The 18,400-nt window shown below is 37.3% G+C and overlaps 1 protein-coding gene across 5 annotated transcripts in view; it reads right to left on the bottom strand.

The window, feature by feature from the left end:
* The window catches only part of LOC113742322 (midasin-like), a 34,282-nt gene extending 17,640 nt beyond the window's left edge, over positions 1-16,642 (bottom strand). The window contains exons 1-25 of one of the 5 annotated variants that reach the window (XM_072045215.1): positions 16,557-16,642; positions 15,835-16,025; positions 15,399-15,742; positions 12,897-12,981; positions 11,621-11,892; positions 11,006-11,200; positions 10,085-10,245; positions 8,888-8,997; positions 8,693-8,812; positions 8,245-8,323; positions 7,439-7,561; positions 7,278-7,362; positions 7,076-7,172; positions 6,860-6,988; positions 6,725-6,781; positions 6,453-6,629; positions 6,249-6,374; positions 4,410-6,161; positions 2,882-3,097; positions 2,587-2,691; positions 2,191-2,496; positions 1,032-1,225; positions 886-940; positions 573-723; positions 297-370 (exon numbers count right to left, since the gene is read on the bottom strand). In XM_072045215.1, the coding sequence (XP_071901316.1) occupies positions 297-370; positions 573-723; positions 886-940; positions 1,032-1,225; positions 2,191-2,496; positions 2,587-2,691; positions 2,882-3,097; positions 4,410-6,161; positions 6,249-6,374; positions 6,453-6,629; positions 6,725-6,781; positions 6,860-6,988; positions 7,076-7,172; positions 7,278-7,362; positions 7,439-7,561; positions 8,245-8,323; positions 8,693-8,812; positions 8,888-8,997; positions 10,085-10,245; positions 11,006-11,200; positions 11,621-11,892; positions 12,897-12,981; positions 15,399-15,742; positions 15,835-15,939 (5,118 nt within the window). In that variant the 5' untranslated portion in view covers positions 15,940-16,025; positions 16,557-16,642. Of the gene's footprint in view, positions 1-296; positions 371-572; positions 724-885; positions 941-1,031; positions 1,226-2,190; positions 2,497-2,586; positions 2,692-2,881; positions 3,098-4,409; positions 6,162-6,248; positions 6,375-6,452; positions 6,630-6,724; positions 6,782-6,859; positions 6,989-7,075; positions 7,173-7,277; positions 7,363-7,438; positions 7,562-8,244; positions 8,324-8,692; positions 8,813-8,887; positions 8,998-10,084; positions 10,246-11,005; positions 11,201-11,620; positions 11,893-12,896; positions 12,982-15,398; positions 15,743-15,834; positions 16,026-16,284; positions 16,442-16,520 lie in introns of those variants that run through there. The other 4 variants (XM_072045217.1, XM_072045214.1, XM_072045216.1 and 1 more) reach the window with 4 other exon arrangements.
* Positions 16,643-18,400: the final 1,758 nt, after the last annotated feature.

Raw genomic sequence — 18,400 nt, forward strand, 5'->3', positions numbered from 1 at the left:
TAATTAAAGCAACAGTTTACAAAACAATAAATGTCAAAACAATATAAAGCAGATAAATTTTCCTTTCCTATATCTTGGTGGAGAAGGGAAATTATGGCACGAATCACACCACCCTTTGGTAGTTTTTTTCTGTATATACGTACAAAGGTTAATTTTTGATAGCCAGAGACACAAGATTCATACGTGACAACATAAGTAAAAGACTTCCGGTTATTACCCTTTTATGATTCACAAGTATAGATCATATGAGTCAAATATCAGAAAGAACTTCACAGTCCATTAAGATAGAGAACCACCTCTAGTTGTTTCAGAAGAAAAGAAAGGCATTTCTTCCTCAAGTCCACAGCCTCAAGTTTTGATAAATTTGTACCTGAAAGGAAACAAGAGATAAAGCATATGGTGGGATGTTAATAAATCCAAAAAAACACCAAAAAAAAAGAGTGCATAAGAAACAAAATAAAAATCAGTTTCGTCCATCCAAAAAGCATTAAAGAACTAGGTCTTAAGTTTAGTTTAGTTGTTCAAACCAAAAAATTAGGATATCACATGAAAACCAAGATTGAAACAAATACCTAAACTTATTCCATCAATCAAAACAAGGAATACCCCATGTAACAATGCATCCGCATGTGGTAAAGATTCCTCTCTCATGTTGACAAAAGCTACCCAGGATAAAAAATCTCTGACTGTAAGCATTCTCCCAGTTTCAAGATGATTAAACCACTGCAAGGCACGAGAAAGAATAATGTATTCAAAAACTAATTTCAAGAAGATATTATGTAATGAGAAAGTAATCTAAACTGCAATCACAGGCCAAATATCAACTTATTTGTGCAATACTGTGTAGAACACACAAATATGCATGTGAACATTGACTGAACATACTTCCCAAAAATTAAGCATGACATCCACGATCCAAGTTAGTTGTGGATTTGAAATTCTGCAAAATCAAAACAAAGGAAGTAGGAAAATTACAAGAAGCGCTGTATTATGGAAAATTAATTTGTGAATGAAAAGTAGTGGTCATTTACCTCTCAAGACCGATGGATCTAAGCTCATTTAACTCACTGACAGAAGGAACCCATATTTCAGTAAATCGGTTGCGAAGGGCAGGTGATAATTCCTTCTTACCATAGTCACCGCCAGGATTCATTGTTGCAAGCACAAAGAAGTTTGGATCAGCAGTGATTGTTTCCAAATTACAGCCTCCTTTCTCGGCCAATGACTGGAGAAGTCAAAGGAAAGAGCCAATACATTATATATCCGAAATGAAAGTTAAGAATACTGAACCTAAAACTCCCACCAAAACTTTTGCCTAACTACAAAGGCAATTATGTCAGTAAACAAGTACAAAGATATCCTTTCTAATTCAAATATATGCTTATATCAGAAAATATCATAGAATTGGATAAAAAGGAGAACGGAGAGCAAAAGATCAAAATAAACAGGGCGTTGGAAAGACCATCACAATACCGTTGACAATTATTCTATACAGACAAGTGGAGCTGAAAAAATGATCAAAAAGTTCAGCTAAAGGCCAGTATATATGGAAGGAATACTCTTTGATTATCTAGGAGTATCCTACTCCAGTAATGAAGTAAACCTATTCTGTCAACTGACTCAATGATCTTGTCTCGGAAGCCAAACTTCATATGCAAGAGCTTACAATTGATACAAGGTTCTGTTAGGTGCACAAACAGAATGCATAATTGGCTGACATGGTACAACAACATTAAGGTCCAACTAAAGCGAACTGAAATTAGTATAAAACAAAGCTTCCGCCTATGGTCTCAAATTCTGTAAAACCCCACCAATGGACATGCAAGAAATGAGATGTCAACATAATTTGTTGGGCCTACTACATCTTCAGCTTTCGTAAAGACTTGGCACTTGGTCCTCACAGAGTAAGCACAATTATGGAACTTTTAGACTTAATTACTAACAGCCTACATACCAAATCAACTTAAAATCTATTGAAAAAACTGCAAGATGAGCAAGATTCACAATGATAGTGAAATCTACATGATCTCAACTGATTCCCATAGTGAACAATTTAGAAAAAACTGTGACCATAAGATCATTTAACAACCGACTCAAGAAAAACAAAGCCATCGCACGAACAAGTAGGAAGCCATATAGTAAATCAAGTGCATTATCTGGAAGAATTATTCATTGAAGCAAACCACCCACCAGCTTCCTTTCTGGTTCTAAAACACTGTTCAATCTCTCAAGCACACTATCATCAGCCAAAGAAATTTCATCCACAAGAAACAAATCGCCATTCTTCATTGCTTCTACTAGAGGTCCATCTTGCCATATAAAGATGGTCTGCCACTTATTATGCAGCTCAGCTAAGCCTGCATTAATCTTCACTATGTACTCAAGTTCATCTAGGGTGACATGAGGATGGGAAAATCGACCTTCTCTGTAACCATTGATAATCAGAGAGATTTTATCCAGAGTCAGAGAAGCTTGATTAATATCGGAAGAAATCTCCTGCACGCCAAGACAAATAAAGAATTCTATTATCATACTCTCAGAAAAGAGAAAACCAATACATCAGTTAAAGAACCGAAAAGAACATACAACTTCACCAGAACAACTGATAAAAGCCTTGGAACAGATTAACTCATGGCATAGAGCTTTGAACTCTGTCGCAATTCTTGACCTCTCACGTACAGGATAGAAGCCCTGCTCAATTAGAGGATCAAGAACTAAGCAATCAAACAACAGCACAAGCAAAACCAAAAAGCAAACAACAAAATTAACTACGCTCAATCTGTGCCGAAGCATCTAATACTTTTTGGTTACCTCCATATACACACCCTCAAGTACCAAGATATAAATTAACAAAAATAAGAAAAAGAAAAAGAAGACAGACCCCAAGAAAATCAGACGTCTCTGTATATTGATGGCAATTCAAAATGTGTAACTTGGACTGCAATAGAACGCTAAGCAATTGACAAACAGTTGTTTTCCCACCACCAGTTTCACCGACAAGGAGAACAGGTTCACGCAATTTGTAGCAACGCTCAACCAGAAAATATAATCTGCACATGCTACGAGTCCAGACAATCTTCTCTCCATCTAGTGCATCCTGAATTATTATGGCCAATAATGTGAACAACAGTAGTGAATGATTAACGAAGTTGTGTATAGGCATAAGGAATGTACAGAAAAACCACTTAAGGAATGCATAAAGTTCATTTCTATGTGAATGATCAACAAAATAACAAAGCACTAATCAGAAAGCAGAAGAATTAGAAGTGAAACAGGTACAAATAGTTAGAGATTACAGATTGTAGAACTTTGAACAACACTTTGAGCAACAATTTACTGAGCAACACTTAAAAATCAGAATAAAAAATGATGCAACGATCTGTACATGAGTGATTGAGTTCAACCAACATAAGGAAAGGGAAAAAAAATAATTCACCACACGTCAATCAATGCCTCATCCAAGCATTTTCATAACCTGATGTGTCACACCGACCAATCACATCAATCTACAAAGGCATACATCGGTGTTTTGCTAAGGAAACGAGCATATATGACAGGCCATTGTAACTTCAAGCCCTTTCAACACTGCAATATCAACAAAACCCCAAAAAACCGTGGCCAAGGCTCTGACAATGAATGGATAGTTATAGTAGATGACTAAAAGATTTATACAACCTACCTCATGCTAAACACCATGATTAACATTCTTTATCAAACAATATGCCAGACTCAGAAATACCTAAAAGACTTTTACTTTTCATCCATAACAGTAAGTATTAACAAAGCTAGTACATCATCTGTACACATCATATAACTAGACAATAGCCAAACAACCAAATATAGCAGATTCATAAGGTCCAGGGATAGAGGAAGGAAAAAATAGCATGAAAAGACCTTGTATTTCTATTGTTAAACTCATGCATCAAGTGTGAAAGGATTAAAGAGCATATACAAACTTAAAAGAAGACATGTTAATGCCCATTGCACTTCATGCATCACAAATGGACTGCATAGAGAGCATATTAACACTTTAAAAGGAGTCTTTCACAAACAGGTTGTATAATCAATTTACACTTAACAAAGCAACTAAATGTAATCATTTAAAAATCCCAAAGACAACTTATTTGAACATGCATACTCAAGAATCCGTCAAGAAAACAACCCACCATTTCATTATAAATTTAGCAGACACGCTAATCATCTTAACCTAGTAAAGGGGCTTGGAGATAGAGAGTTTTCTGAAAGTGTCCACATTGGATTATTCTAGATCAAATGGGACTAGTTCACTAGATAGAGGCCATTAAAAAAAATTTTGCCAGATAATTTTAGGGGTTAGATCCAAGAAAATCCAGTTAGCAAACAGAAGTTCTCAGAAAGGCCTCATATTCAGGTCCAGAAGGAAAATATACCAGATTGTACATCTCATTCTCAGCAAGGTTAAAAGGTAGGTGTCTTTCCAAAACTTCTTGAACAACTCTCCTCTCCTTCTCATCGCGTAGCCTTTCAGCCAGTAGATAATAACCATCACGGGCTAGATCTTCATAACTGCTTCCAAATACTCTGAAACGATTTGCCCACCTAAACAAGTCACGTGGAGTGATATATCCTTGTTTGCCAGCAAAAACCTTACTACTTTGCCTGTACAATTGCAACTCCTTCATGACGTCAACCATTTTCTTAGCATAGCTTGCAGGAATTTTGCACCTCTTTTCCAGTATTGTGCTCAACTCATCCTCTGGAATTTCATCAACATGGATCTCCACAAAACGGTTGCGAAATGCACGAGAAAGCATTTTACGCCCACCATAGATATTAGGTGGATTTTGAGTAGCAAAAAGCATAAAACCTGGATGTGCACGGACAACTTCACGTAGCTCAGGTATATAAAGTTCCCTGTTGTCATCAAGCAATCGGTTCAGTGCTTCCAATACATCAGAGGGAGCCAGGTTAAGCTCATCCAGAACTATCCATTGACCATTTCGAATAGCCTTAACAAGTGCACCCTCATGAAAAACAAGCCTTCCATTAGAATCAGTGATATAAGATCCTAGGTACTCCTGAAGATCAGTATGCTCGTGATTGTTGATCCTTACAAATTCATGTCCAGTTATTGCAGCTAGATACTGAACTAGGCTGGTCTTCCCACTAGATGTTGGTCCTTGCAACAAGACAGGATATTTTCCAACAAATATGGCACGGGCAAGGTTACTAAGATGCTCTTTGACACTCTTCGTCAGAACATAGCTCTCCAACAAAGGATCTGAGCATGAATTTCCACTAACCATCAAGTAAGCATCAAAAGGAACATGTTGAGGTACTTTTCCTCCTAATAGGCATGACAATATCAATTGGTTCATCAACTTGGCACTAGGTTCATCCAGCAGAGACAGGAAAAACATACAAAACCCATCATATAAAGCTTTTTGAAATCCAAATTTCCTTCTTGCCTTCCTGGTGTATTCTAAAGCACGGTAAAGAGACCTCAAACTGTACTGTGGCTTCTGGTTGGCACCATCCTGCAGCCTTTCATCAGATTCCTTCCTTGCTGCTTTGTAAAACTGCACTATCTTACTTACCAAAGCACTATTTGAATGAACATCATCCATATACTGACTTATAAACAAGACTAGATCATCATCATCCAACACATCATCAACGAAATATTCTGTAAATCTGCCCCTCAATGAGAATGGTAAATCCCTCTTACCTGCATCAGTTGCAGGATTCATGCAGGCAAATATCCGGAAGTTGGGATGCCTAGGTATATAGTCGATGTCACCTCTTTCAGCCAAACACAATGACCCTTTCTCTTCTTCAAGAACACCAATAATTCGCTGCAAAGTTTCTGGAGGAGCTAAATTTACCTCATCCAGCAGTATCCACTCCCCATTTTTAAGTGCAGTCACAAAAGCTCCTTCTACAAATGAAAATATCATTCCACCTGAACCACTAATTTGTGCATAAGCTCTCTCGAGTTTCAAAGAAAAGTTTTCCCAACCTCTCAACACTTCCTCCCCTAAAGGCCTCTTGCGTTTGTTACCCGACCCACATCTTCCTATTTCAACAATTTTTCTAACCCCTTTCTGGAAACCATTTACTAACATCTTCCAGTTCTTGTCAACTATAAATTTCCTTAAGCGCGCCAAAAATTCTCCATTATCCTAAAAATAAAGATTCAAAAGTAAATCTGATTAGCAAACCTAGGAACTTCAAGGAGCAAGGAGAAAAAATATCTTTTTCAACAGTACCTTTGATGGAAATGTACCAACAAAAAGATTCTCGAACTCTTTATATAGAGGAATCAGTACAGACTGAGCATCAATGGGTCTGAAACCCCCTAACAAATCTGCAACGTCACTTTGCTGGCTCAAATTCTGAAATGCAAGGAAAAATAATAATCAATCTATATCTCTTGAAGCATATCTCATCAAAGAGGCCATCAGTGAACTTACCAAAACTGTAAGTTTCTGACCAATTCTCGCAGCCAGATTTTGCACAAGGGTGGTTTTCCCAGCACCAGTTTCACCAACCAAAAGGACAGGCTCATTAAACCTAACAGAGCAAGCTATTCTCTCAAGAACATGAACTGAACTGCGAATCTCAACAAATGGCTTCTTATCATGATCCAACTGCAGATGACGGATTAAAAGATTAGGAAAATTAACAAAAACTTGACAACATAATCATGTCAAAAAAAGTCAAAGAGCCATATCCTTCAACTTACTCCCATTTGCATACGGTTAAGGGTAATACGCCCAATACGTAAATCAATCCGCAGATCCTGCAAACAATTTCAGCTCAGGAAACAAGTGATTCAGATTGAAAACTAAAATGAGCTTACAGTAGGAAAAGAACAGACTTGGATCACGGGTTTATTGACAGGATACAAAGTCTCCACAACGGGAACTGTCCACAATTTTGCAATCTCTTTCATCAAAGCTAACCGGTTTTCAGTGGAAGTTACGAAGGCAGCAAAAATATCTACAGCCTAAAAATATGCAAAATGTCAAGTTACATCCACATCCAGATTATCTAAATTAAGTTACAAAGAGCAACATGTTTAATCATTTTCAACCTCTTTATAGATGCTACTGCAAGCAAAAGATGACAGACCATCTCCAAGAAAGGTTAAACCCAACCCTGCAACTCTCCTGCACCATTTCAGAAGATCTCTGCCATTGCGAATACATGACGTACATTAAGAGGCGATCTTCACATACAAACCACAAAACTTACTGATTTTATTTGTTTTGAAGGTCACAGGCATAAGCAGCTACCTCAACGAAAACCTGCCATGAGAACCAGAAAAGGCAGTAGTCCCAAATTGAAATCCTGCTAGGTGGTTCATCTTTGCAAAGGTTTCTGCAGAAAATCTCACGTCAAGGTAGTGCTTATGCTGCTAGGACAAATCATAATTATAGTACAATATTTGACTGACCTACAAGTTTTCCAGCCAGCGGATCCAATTCAGGATACCATCCACTCACAATATTTAGCAAATCACTTTCTCCTGGGGCTCCAACCATCACTCTATGCCAAAGAGCAGCAACTGCGTTCTTTCCTACCAAGAGAATAGATAAAGGTAGTTTCGTGAAAATAAAGACATCCCAAGAAGAATATACTAAAATGCACATCAAATACCTGAATATTACCCATGCAAATTGCCAGTAAATTATCTATTTAGAGACATCACTTAAAAGCAAAATACCCTGTTAATTTATCATCTCAAAACAAAACTGAGAAATAGGGTTGGACTTGTTGGAAGTCTTAATTAGACAGAATATAACTTTTGAGTTCTACAGATGAAAGCAGAATTCAGTGATTGACTAGCTCTCAAACAAATTGATCAAATAGAATACTTGTTGCATTTAGCATGCTTCGTGCACATGAAAGGCATATGGTGGCATTTAATCAACAATAGCAAAAGCAATGCAAGAAACCTACTATAAGAGGACCAGCATAACATATGAACACATAATTCCATGACAAGGGAAACTGAAAAGTTTCACTTCAGAGAGAAAGAGAGGGAGGGAAGATGAGACAGAGAGACAGAGATCACAAGCAACTTCTTCAAAAATGAAAAAGAGCATAACACATGAGCACATAATTCCATGACAAGGGAAACTGAAAAGTTTCACTTCAGAGAGAAAGAGAGGGAAGGGGGAGAGGGAGAGAGAGAGAGAGAGAGAGAGAGAGAGAGAGATCACAAGCAACTTCTTAAAAATGAAAAGGAGCAGCGTGAACCTTCTGTGATTGATGATATGTCCAACTTTGAGCTAGTCACAGTGGCGAACAGTCGAAAACCCTCATGCACCCTTATTGCCTGCAAACGCCCAAAATTTTTCAATGAAGTTCCTCCAGCAGAGATAAGTTACAAAATTCTTTTAGTTATACAAGGATATGCCAGCATGACAGCATTTAATTAACTCTACCAGCAATAGATGTCCAAGACTCTCCACTTTATCCCTGTTACTAGTAGATCACCAATCGACAAAACCATATGACCAGTAAAATAAAACTAAAAAATACAATCATGTGTTGAAAAATTGCAAAAAATGGTCATCAATGCTAGACAAGCAAACCTAAGCTATGATAGATTGCTATGGAAAAAGTGCTACTGATCCAACATCAAATTTCAAACTGTTCCAAAGAGCAATTTGAATATCAAAAGCAAACTAGAAAAGAAGCATACCTCCCCATGGCCAGTAATAAATGAACTTGCGCCCTCCAATAAAGGCAACAAGATGGATTGAACATCAGGAGGCGCTTTGTCAACATCCTCAACAACAACCCAAAATCCATTGCAAACAGCCTGGAAAACAATTTTATGCAGCTTATAAGAACGTGGAGCTGATCAGTACCTTAAAGCCCACAGAGGAAAACAAACCTGTGTAAGAGAACCTGGCTGCCATCTGAACTCACCAGGTTGCTCTGTACAAACATAACTTCCAAGCAATGTTTTTCCATCCATTTGCTCATCCATGTGAATAGACAATACTGCAATTCCAGGCAAGAAAAATAATGGGCTAATCAGCATAATTGCAAATAAATATATGTATACAGACATTTTTTGCTTTCTGGGTAAACATGAACATGGTAAAACACTGATATCCCTCTGAACAACCCCCCTTTTCCAAAAAATAGAAAAAATAAAAGGAAAAAAGTATGATAATGGGCCTTTAGAACTAGATTTTGGCCCTAAACCACATACGACTGCTAAAAAGTTCTCAAGTCCTCTCTACTAAAAACAATGAAAGTTGCGAATGCTATACTCTGCCTAGCAATGAAATCCTGATATATAAATGCAGAATGAAGGCAACACATGCTTCAAATCATGATGCAACACCATACTCATGAAACCATTCAAATACATCGGGCAAACATGCAGGACAATGGAGAACCAAGAGAAGAAGATTTGCTCAAACACTAAAGAGAAATAAATGAAAAAAAGGCAAACAGAAACCTTAAACAAAACATCGGCTGACAACATCCAAAAAGCATTTGGAAGTGTATTTCCAACTTCTGGCATCTATTTTGTGCCATCTATCTCCCAAATGCAACAGATAAATTAATGACGTTAAGAGATTAAAAAAATGACTCTATTAAAGCTGGCTACACTCATTTTCCTTTTTTATTTTTTTTTGGCCCCAGGAGGGGGGTTGGAGGGGGCGGGGGAGCAGTACCGACGAGTTCAGAATACAATAAAAAAATTAAACAGACTCCAAAATGTAATGCCAGGCTGGCGTGCTGTCTAAAAGATGTTTGCTTTCAAATTCTGAAAGGTAAAAGCAGGTTTCAGAAGCCCTCAAGGGCTGCTGCTAAGGGATTAACTTTTTCCTCATATAAGCAACCTAGAAACAGGGTCAAAGGCAAATGAAAACACCTCGAAACAGCAAACCAGATTCAGGCCCTACACAAATATTTAAGGAAAAATAAAGAACGAAATGAAAATAAGACCCTATGTCCAAGTTGTCCTATTCAATCAATTTTTTACTTTACTTGTTATGCCAAATGTTTTCAACTCCATTGATATAGGCAGGCCAATCAAGGAAAAAACTTCAACATTTGAATAGAAGGACCATACCTTGGCTTCCCTGTTCCTGGGCCAACTTGTTAATAAGTGCAGTTTTTCCAGAACCAGCAGGGCCATATAAAAGAACAGGCCATCTCTGACTCACAGCTAGAGCTACCATCTCAAAACTTTTCTTCAGTGCATCTGTCAATACGAAAGGCTTTGCATTTCTCCTGCATTCACTTCTAAAGTTCAGAATAGCACAAAATAAGGTTCCGAAAGCTTCAAGTGGGACAAAAAAAAGTGGCAGAAGAGACCAGAGCAGATGAGGATGGGAGGGCTAAAACTTATCATCATAGCTATACTTTAAAGTCCTATTCCAAGTTAACAGAGCAAAAATGAGACAGTAGGCAGTTATAATCTGCAACTGCATTTATTGTTTCTAATATGTGCATATACCTCTAGCTTGCGAAGCATAAAGTGAGAAGTTATCCACAATCACAAGCGTGCAATGATAATAGCCAAGTAAAGTAAGATAAAGTGAACATTTAATGAAACATTTGATATACATGATTTTGCATAGTTTGTCTCCACAAGTTTCATACTATTCCACGACTCTGAAATTGGATGTATGCAATTCTAGACCGGTCAAGGGTGCCATGTATGAATTGCAAAATGTAGCATCATACATCTGTGCAATGATTAGATCACCAATAACCACAATTGCATCTGCTTAAAGTGCACAAAAGGAAATCATTCCCTATTTCTTATCAATAACATGCTTTTGCATAGTTTGACTCCACAAGTTTCATGCTACTACGCTACTCTGAAATTGGATGTATGCAATTCTAGACCAGTCAAGGGTGCCATGTATGAAATGCAAAATGTAGCATCCTACCTTCGTGCAATGATTAGGTCACAAATAACCACAATTTCATCTGGTAAAGGTGTACAAAAGGAAATCATTCCCTATTTCTTATCAATATCTATTACCATGTCACGTTGCTCATGCTCCAATTTGCTGGTAAAAAGTCATGAAATTCTGAAGCAAATACAGGCAAACTATTGCTGAAATTCTTAAGATCAGGACTAAGGTTATCAGTCATTGCATCCAGTTGTCTTCCAGCAGAAATTCCAAGATACCAGCCCGCTCTCTCCAATGCTATATCTTGACAAAATTCTTGCCAGCTGCCAAACGAAGAAGCAAATAAAGACATTAGGGACATGTTGAAAACCGGATAAACACAAGAAAATAATTTTTACATCACAACTCTAAGTGCACAATCGAAAGAATTTCATGCCCCCTCTAGAAGAACATTCCCCACATTCACTGAATCCAACCAAAAGCAATTAAACTATTCAGACTTTGATGAGCTGAAGATGAAATTTTGATATCATCGCATTGATTTCAAAGCTCACTCTAGCTGAATTTAGTGACATTATTATCAAATATGTCCTGTCTCCAAGCAAATAACCAGAACATGCCTAGCCTAAAGATTCTAGTCAATTAGTTTAGTTTGCTCTGAGCTGGTATAAATATTACTTGGTCACAATAGGAAAAAGCAGCAACTTTTTATAGTCAAACACTTAACAGGTAACAGAACATACCGCAATAAACACAAAAATGCTTCTCCAGAGCGAAGCCCAAAGTTTGAAGATGCTCTATCCCTTATCTTTAGAACCATGGATAGTATTTGAACACTGCACCACCTCAGGTCCTGTAGGTTCCTCTTCAACTCCTCATCCTCATGTTCAATATCTGCAAGCAGTTGTACGATGTCCAAGAAAGAGGACCAGTCCCAAAATGTGGTGAAAACTCCTGGTGCTGCTAAAAGGAGACGATATGAAGCTCGTACCACATTCAGCAATTGGCTTCCTCCCTAACAAAAAGCAAGATGGATAGTTGCCAAAATGCAAACAATATCCTCAAACACAAAAACAAGAGCAAAAAACTACACAAGAAGCAAAATGGAGCTGAAATTTTAAATGGAAAATCCCTCCAGTCAAACCATTCTTTATTCTGAAATTCTTATCCAAATAACACTGCTGAATTTTATCCTATTCAAAATAAAGAACCAATACCAAGACATATTATAATGTGGATCAGTGGAAGGAAAGCAAAAGAAAAAAGACTGACAGAAAAGAGGCATCAACAGCAAGCCCCAATCTTAAACAGCTATCTACTGAGGGAAAGAAAGGAACAAATAAGTACATTCTTTATACAAAATAGAGTATTCCAGACAAGCAAGTTGTGGAATTTATGCAAAAAAAAGCATACGCAATGACGAAGAGCAGAAGGGTAATGTCAAAAATTTTGCTAACACTGCAAAGGTAGAGAAAATACTCTGAGAGTGATTTACCAACGTGCATCAAGGTTGTTGACAAGGGTAAATATGCACAAGGTACTTGACACCCGATCAGGTACATGTTTTGAAATCAATAAGAGGTCCATATGTGTTTCCAATTATTTAATAAGCACAAAACATTTGCCATATACCACAAAATGTAGTATAATGTTAGAATTGTTGATGCACTCAGTAATTGTTGAAAACAAGGTAAACACCATAGATACTCAAAATCCATATGGTAATGTTGACCACCATCTCAAAGTTCAAAAGATAGCAGAAATTTGACTGACACAAACTTTCGAATATTCTCCAACTGAAGCCATGAGAAAATTACAAGAATGGAAGGAAGTCACAGAAGCTTATGAACAGAAGGGAAGAAAGGGAAAACTAAACAAAGAAAGAACAGAAGACAAAGAAGCAAAGGGAATAAAAATCACTACAAATCCCATGAAAGATTTCAGACAACAACAATATGAATTTACACTGAAACACAAAATCAAAGTAGTTAATGGAATTAGCAAACACTAAGAACATACCATAGCCAGTTCCTTGAAAGAATATTTTGTTAACTTAATCCTTTCAAATGGCGGGGGTGCAAATTGAAAATAATCCAACACAAGCCTGCAGCAAGGAACAAGGCATGTCACATGGCTGCACATATGCACTAAAAATAAAAAAGGTTGATTTATTAATTCCAGTGTTCCAGCCTACCAAGGACGAAATGGCAAGAAAAGAATAAGCAAAACCACAAAGGATATTGATCAAGCAGCAAACTTGTTAATCTAAAACAATGGGAACAACAGGAACTGGGAAGTAAAACAAAACAGAGACACTTTTCCCGTAATGGAAATTAAACTTGCTCTAGGAATTCTATGTAAACAATGATCTATGAAATGACAGTCAGTTTATGGAACTGCAAAACCTGCATAAGCAAATGACAATATAGCCCAAAAGTTTCCATTTTCACTTTTTACTATTCTAGGAGGGACATTTGTAAGGACACCAAAAATCCACTAAAAGTTGTGAACTGGCTGATAACAACCTTTGCACAGAGTTCACCGAATCTGTTAAACAAACTTCACAAACAAAATCCATATGGATACAGCATCACTTTATTCGTCTTGAAACATGTTTTCAAAATCAATAACAGATTAATTTACTCGTTATTGATTTACTCCAGGTACATAAAATCCTAGACAATGACACTAACATATAACAAAATACGAGAATTAGAAGTTGCTTCAATTTCAGCAGGTTGCAGACTTATATGCTTAGTCACAGACACGCTAAAGGGAGAAAATTTCTGGAACATGTCCAATGCCGGTAGTGATTACTGAATGGATACCCAACAAGTGCTTAAAGTCACTATTAGTCCTCTTTTATTTCTAGTGACAGAAACTGGCATTTCAAAAGGATACCCAGTTTTACTAAAAGGATGCTTCCCAAGGACGCATCCAGATGAAGCTAATATAGTACAGAAGAAAGGGAACTAAAGATAGTAAAACTTTCAGAAAGGAGAGGTGAGGTTGCCAAGGGATAATAATATAATAACCATTTTAGATTAAGGTCATCTTGAAGAGAGTGGTAAGCTGGTACATGGAAAAATTGCAAAAAGCATATTGTCCAGATTGGATCCTAACATATCAGCAAGTGCATTGTGACTTGTCAATGGGACAAATATGACTTCAGGGATCTAGAATTATTTGGACTAACAATAGCAAGTAAAAAACCAGAGCTAATTAGGAACAGTGACAGATTAAGGAATGCTGAATTGATCAAAGGAGAGAGCATCAGCTTTTCAATTGCTAAACAAAGTTATGACAGTGGAATCTGAAAAATGGATGGAAACAATAAGAGTACATCGGAGGATACTCTGTTTGTGGATATCTTTTTTTTCCTCCTTTCCTCCCCACCTTTCTTTTCCTTTTTTTTTTGTTGAAGGGGGGGGGGGGGGGGTGGAGACTGTATCAGCTGAAATCTTTATGGGTACTTTCTAGTTACCTATCCTCCCATTTGTATCACTTATATTCAGCGATTAACAGATGGGAACTGGCTAGTCCAGTCGCAACATGAGACTCCTAATTCCAGATCCTTTCATCTCAGACTTGCACTCTGAAGATTGAAATTCCATAACCTCATAGTAGAAAATATTCAGACCTGTGGCGTAGAGAAGAGTGTTTTGTGCAAAAGATACAACTGCATTCCTGCTTATCAGAATACCTTTAGGATAAACAAATTTACTTATTTTTTCCCTTTTGGGGAAGAAGGTGGGGAATGATTAATAGCATTGAGTGGATTAACAATCAATGAAGCCATAATTCTTACAAAACTAACCACAATCAAATTTTTCCCATGTCGGGAATTATATAAATAATTATCAGACTGTAGAGAAAAAGAAGTTGAAAATGGAGATCTCTGTTTCTTCTAAGCCAGGGTAAAATATTTCTAAAAATATTCAAACAAATCCATTAACATAAAACTATAGTACATATCCACGGTGGAAAAGAACTTACCTGGAAAGAAAAAAGGAAAAAAAAAGGTAGAAGAAGAAGAAGAGAGACAGAGAAGAACAGATATGCAAAGACAATTATCAGCAAAGGCCATAAAGTGCATCCAAATATTCTGATACCAGTCAAACTTTCACAAATCATATGCTTTACTGCAAAAGAGATGAAATTGTCTTCTTAAATATTCTTTTTCACCTAAATGGCACCCTATTTGTGCCCTCCAACTGCCAAAGGATGAACTCTAAACCAAAACTCTACGTATAAGTGAAAATAAGATTTTGTTTAAGTCTTACCAACTGTTTCTTGTCATCGAGAATATGCACGTAAATCAGCTATGGATATTTGGACTACAAAATGAGATTCACAGCTGGAGTTTGTAAGTTGGTGACAGTTAAAAAGGGTTTTAGCTTTGCAAATTAAAGCACTAAAATTAGCTTCTAAATGAAGACATACCAGACAGTCATCTGCCCCAAATTTGTCGATGGATGACAAAAAAAAATGAGCTATCAGAAACAAAAGAGTACAGCTTACCGGAGTAGAAAAGGGACCATATCTAATGCCCGACAAAAAGCTAGACAAGCAAGCTCGTGGAGATTCAAGCCCTTCCCACTTCTTGCATATACATCAACAACATGCATAAACTCAGTATTGTCCAAATCTTCATCTTCTCTAAGGACATTATCCTCGTTAAATTCTACCATGGAATCATCTGAATTTGACCTTAAGTCGGGCACCAAATGAAGCAATGAAACAGTCCTTTCCACGATCTTATGCACTATAGGACGGAAACATCCCACCAACGGGATAGTATAATTTGGGTGCAGGAATATTTCCCCCACTGCCTTCACCACCTCTTCTTCTGTCACCTTGTCTGCCTGCATTCATCCCACTTCAGATCATACAGCAAAAATTCCAATATTACAGAAGCAAGAGCAAATCAGAAAGAACAAAAACAAAACAGCAATACCTTCTTTAATAAGTAGTCAAATTCGGGTATAGAAGCAAGCCTTGGGCATCGAGAAAGAAACCTCTCGAGCTCAAAATGAAGATGAAAGCTCCCGTCAATTGCCATTATTAACAAAATACAGTATCCAAATGAGCTTTCCACGTTCTATGAAGAAAAATCTTTTCTTTTAACAGCTATGACCTTCAAGCTACCTGCTTCCACACAAAATGCAAAGTGGGACCATCAGAATAATACCAAATGATTTCCTACACATGCAAGTACAAAATCTAATAGTTAAGAATTTTCATGTGTGTTCAGAGTTCTGAGATTATCTGTTGAAAGACAAACAAAAAAAAAAAAAAAAGTTCTTTCCTACTGTTAGTATCATTAAATCCATGGTTCGAAACGAAACTAAAAGTGGGTCGATCAAGTTACTAGCAAATCATTTCCAAAATGCAATTTTGAATATACTTGAACGATTATCTTGTGCTTTAACCAACTTTATCGCGTCTTTAACTTTCACTATCAAGCACCAAATTTGAAGCATTAATATTTTCTTCAGCCCTATTAAAGCCCTACTAAAGATCAAGCTCAGCTTTCCAATTTTCTCAGAAAAGTAACCGAGCAGGGCGCTGAGAGATGAAAAACTTCTTATGAATACATATAAAAATACATAAAAATGAATATTACAAGTCAAAAGAACTGACCCAAAATTGTTATACGTCTTGTTTTTAGCTGTGTACCTTTCTGGTTTCTCTGTATATACTTGTTAAATTATCGATGACGCGCGCCCCGCAGGGTTTAGGGTTTAGCGTTCGGAAGTGCTGTTGTATGACTTATTTGTATGTTTGGGAAAATGGCCAATTTCGTCCCTAAATTTTTTTATAATATTAATTTGGTCCTTACTTAATTTTTTTGGTCAATTTAATCTCTATATTTACTTAGCAGCTTCAATTGAGGAACACTGTGGCAGCGCCACCATGTAATTTCGATCAACCTTCTAATTGAGCAATTAAACAAGGGTATTTCAGGTACTTCACTAATGAAATCGTAAGATAAGAAGTAAACTTGAAACCTCTGTAAAACTTTTTTCTCTTTTATGGCAAACTATCATGAAAGAGTATAAGAGAACAATTGCACTTATGTTTACCAAAAATAGAAGTAACAAAGGTAATGAACCCAACTCATACAACGTCGAACGAACTTAATCTCTCGTTTTCATCCACTATGATCATCTATCTAGTAAGTGTGGAGACAGTTGGGTGCAATTATGGATAACCTCCTCAAGTTGGTTGGAACATTGGCAATGGGTCTTTAGCTTTTGACTCTATAATTGGAGCAGCAAATGATAAAAAGTTTTTCTCAGGTATCTTCGAACCTCTTGTTATAATTTGTCAGCTTTACAGGAGCTTAAAATTGTGATCTTTTGCATTTCTGAATATCTTTGGCTCATCATTTTAAACAAAAACATTGAATCTTTATGGCCGTTTTGCTATTTTTAGCTAAACTAGAAATTTGATAATTTTCCACTTGAAATCCTCGTGTGTTTGCAATGGTAGAATCTAGAAATTTCGATCAAGCTTGCAATGGTGAAAAATAGAACATGGGAGGATTGGTAGTAGTTCTCTAATTCAAAATAAATAAATAAATAAGGAAAAAGGAAAAAAAAGCATAAGAAGAAAAGGAAAGGAAATGAAAGGAAAAATTGGAAAAGAGAACCCTATGATAGGTTTTTAGGGGAGGAGGGGTGGGTTTCGGGAATAGGTGTAGGGATTGAGTGGCAGGCTTTGGAATGGATGCACATAAGCCCGAGTAGAGTTCATATCTCAAAAAATGAAGAGCGGATTGCTAAGCAACAACAGTCATTCCCCTTCTCAATGGGTTCCCTAGTCGAAATCATCAACAACGAAGAGGGCTTCTAGTTCTACGGTGTCTGGTATCTTGTCTACGGTGTTTGGTATCTTGTCACCCTCCTCCAACTGCCTCCTTCCTCATTTTCCTCTGCAAGAAGCGCAAATCCAAATTCCACCCAAATAGTAAGGCCTATATCCAGTACCACACCCTCGTCACTGAGGAGGGTACGAACATCCCTCTCCGTGAGTACGTCAATGTCGAATTCCTCCACCCTTTGCCTCTTCCTGACCCTCTTTCTTCTGAACCCTATTTTGACCTAGGCGACGTTGTCGATACTTACTATAGGGACGGCTGGTGGACTGGTGTCATCACCTCTCTTCTTCTTCACCACCAAGACGCCAACCACCACTACCACCACAAAGCAGCCCCAATCCCCTCCTCTTCTAAGGTTTGTTGTCAGCTTTCACAATCCACCCAACGAACTTCACTTTGCTTCTTCCAATTGAGATTTCTCTTTCTCTTGCTCCCACCCAGTCTTAGAGAGCTTTCAGTTGGAGCAGTGGATTGAATATCATTTTCTTATCTTACGATCCCAGTAGTGACGTACCCAAAATACCCTTGCTCAATTTCTCAATTAGGAGGTTAATTGATATTACATTGTGGCGTCGCTGCGGCGTTCCTCAATTAGAACCGCTAAACAAGTATGGGGATTAAAATGGGCAACAAAATTAAG

Source organism: Coffea arabica, chromosome 4c (assembly GCF_036785885.1).
Source record: "Coffea arabica cultivar ET-39 chromosome 4c, Coffea Arabica ET-39 HiFi, whole genome shotgun sequence".
Classification (NCBI taxonomy): Eukaryota; Viridiplantae; Streptophyta; class Magnoliopsida; order Gentianales; family Rubiaceae; genus Coffea; species Coffea arabica.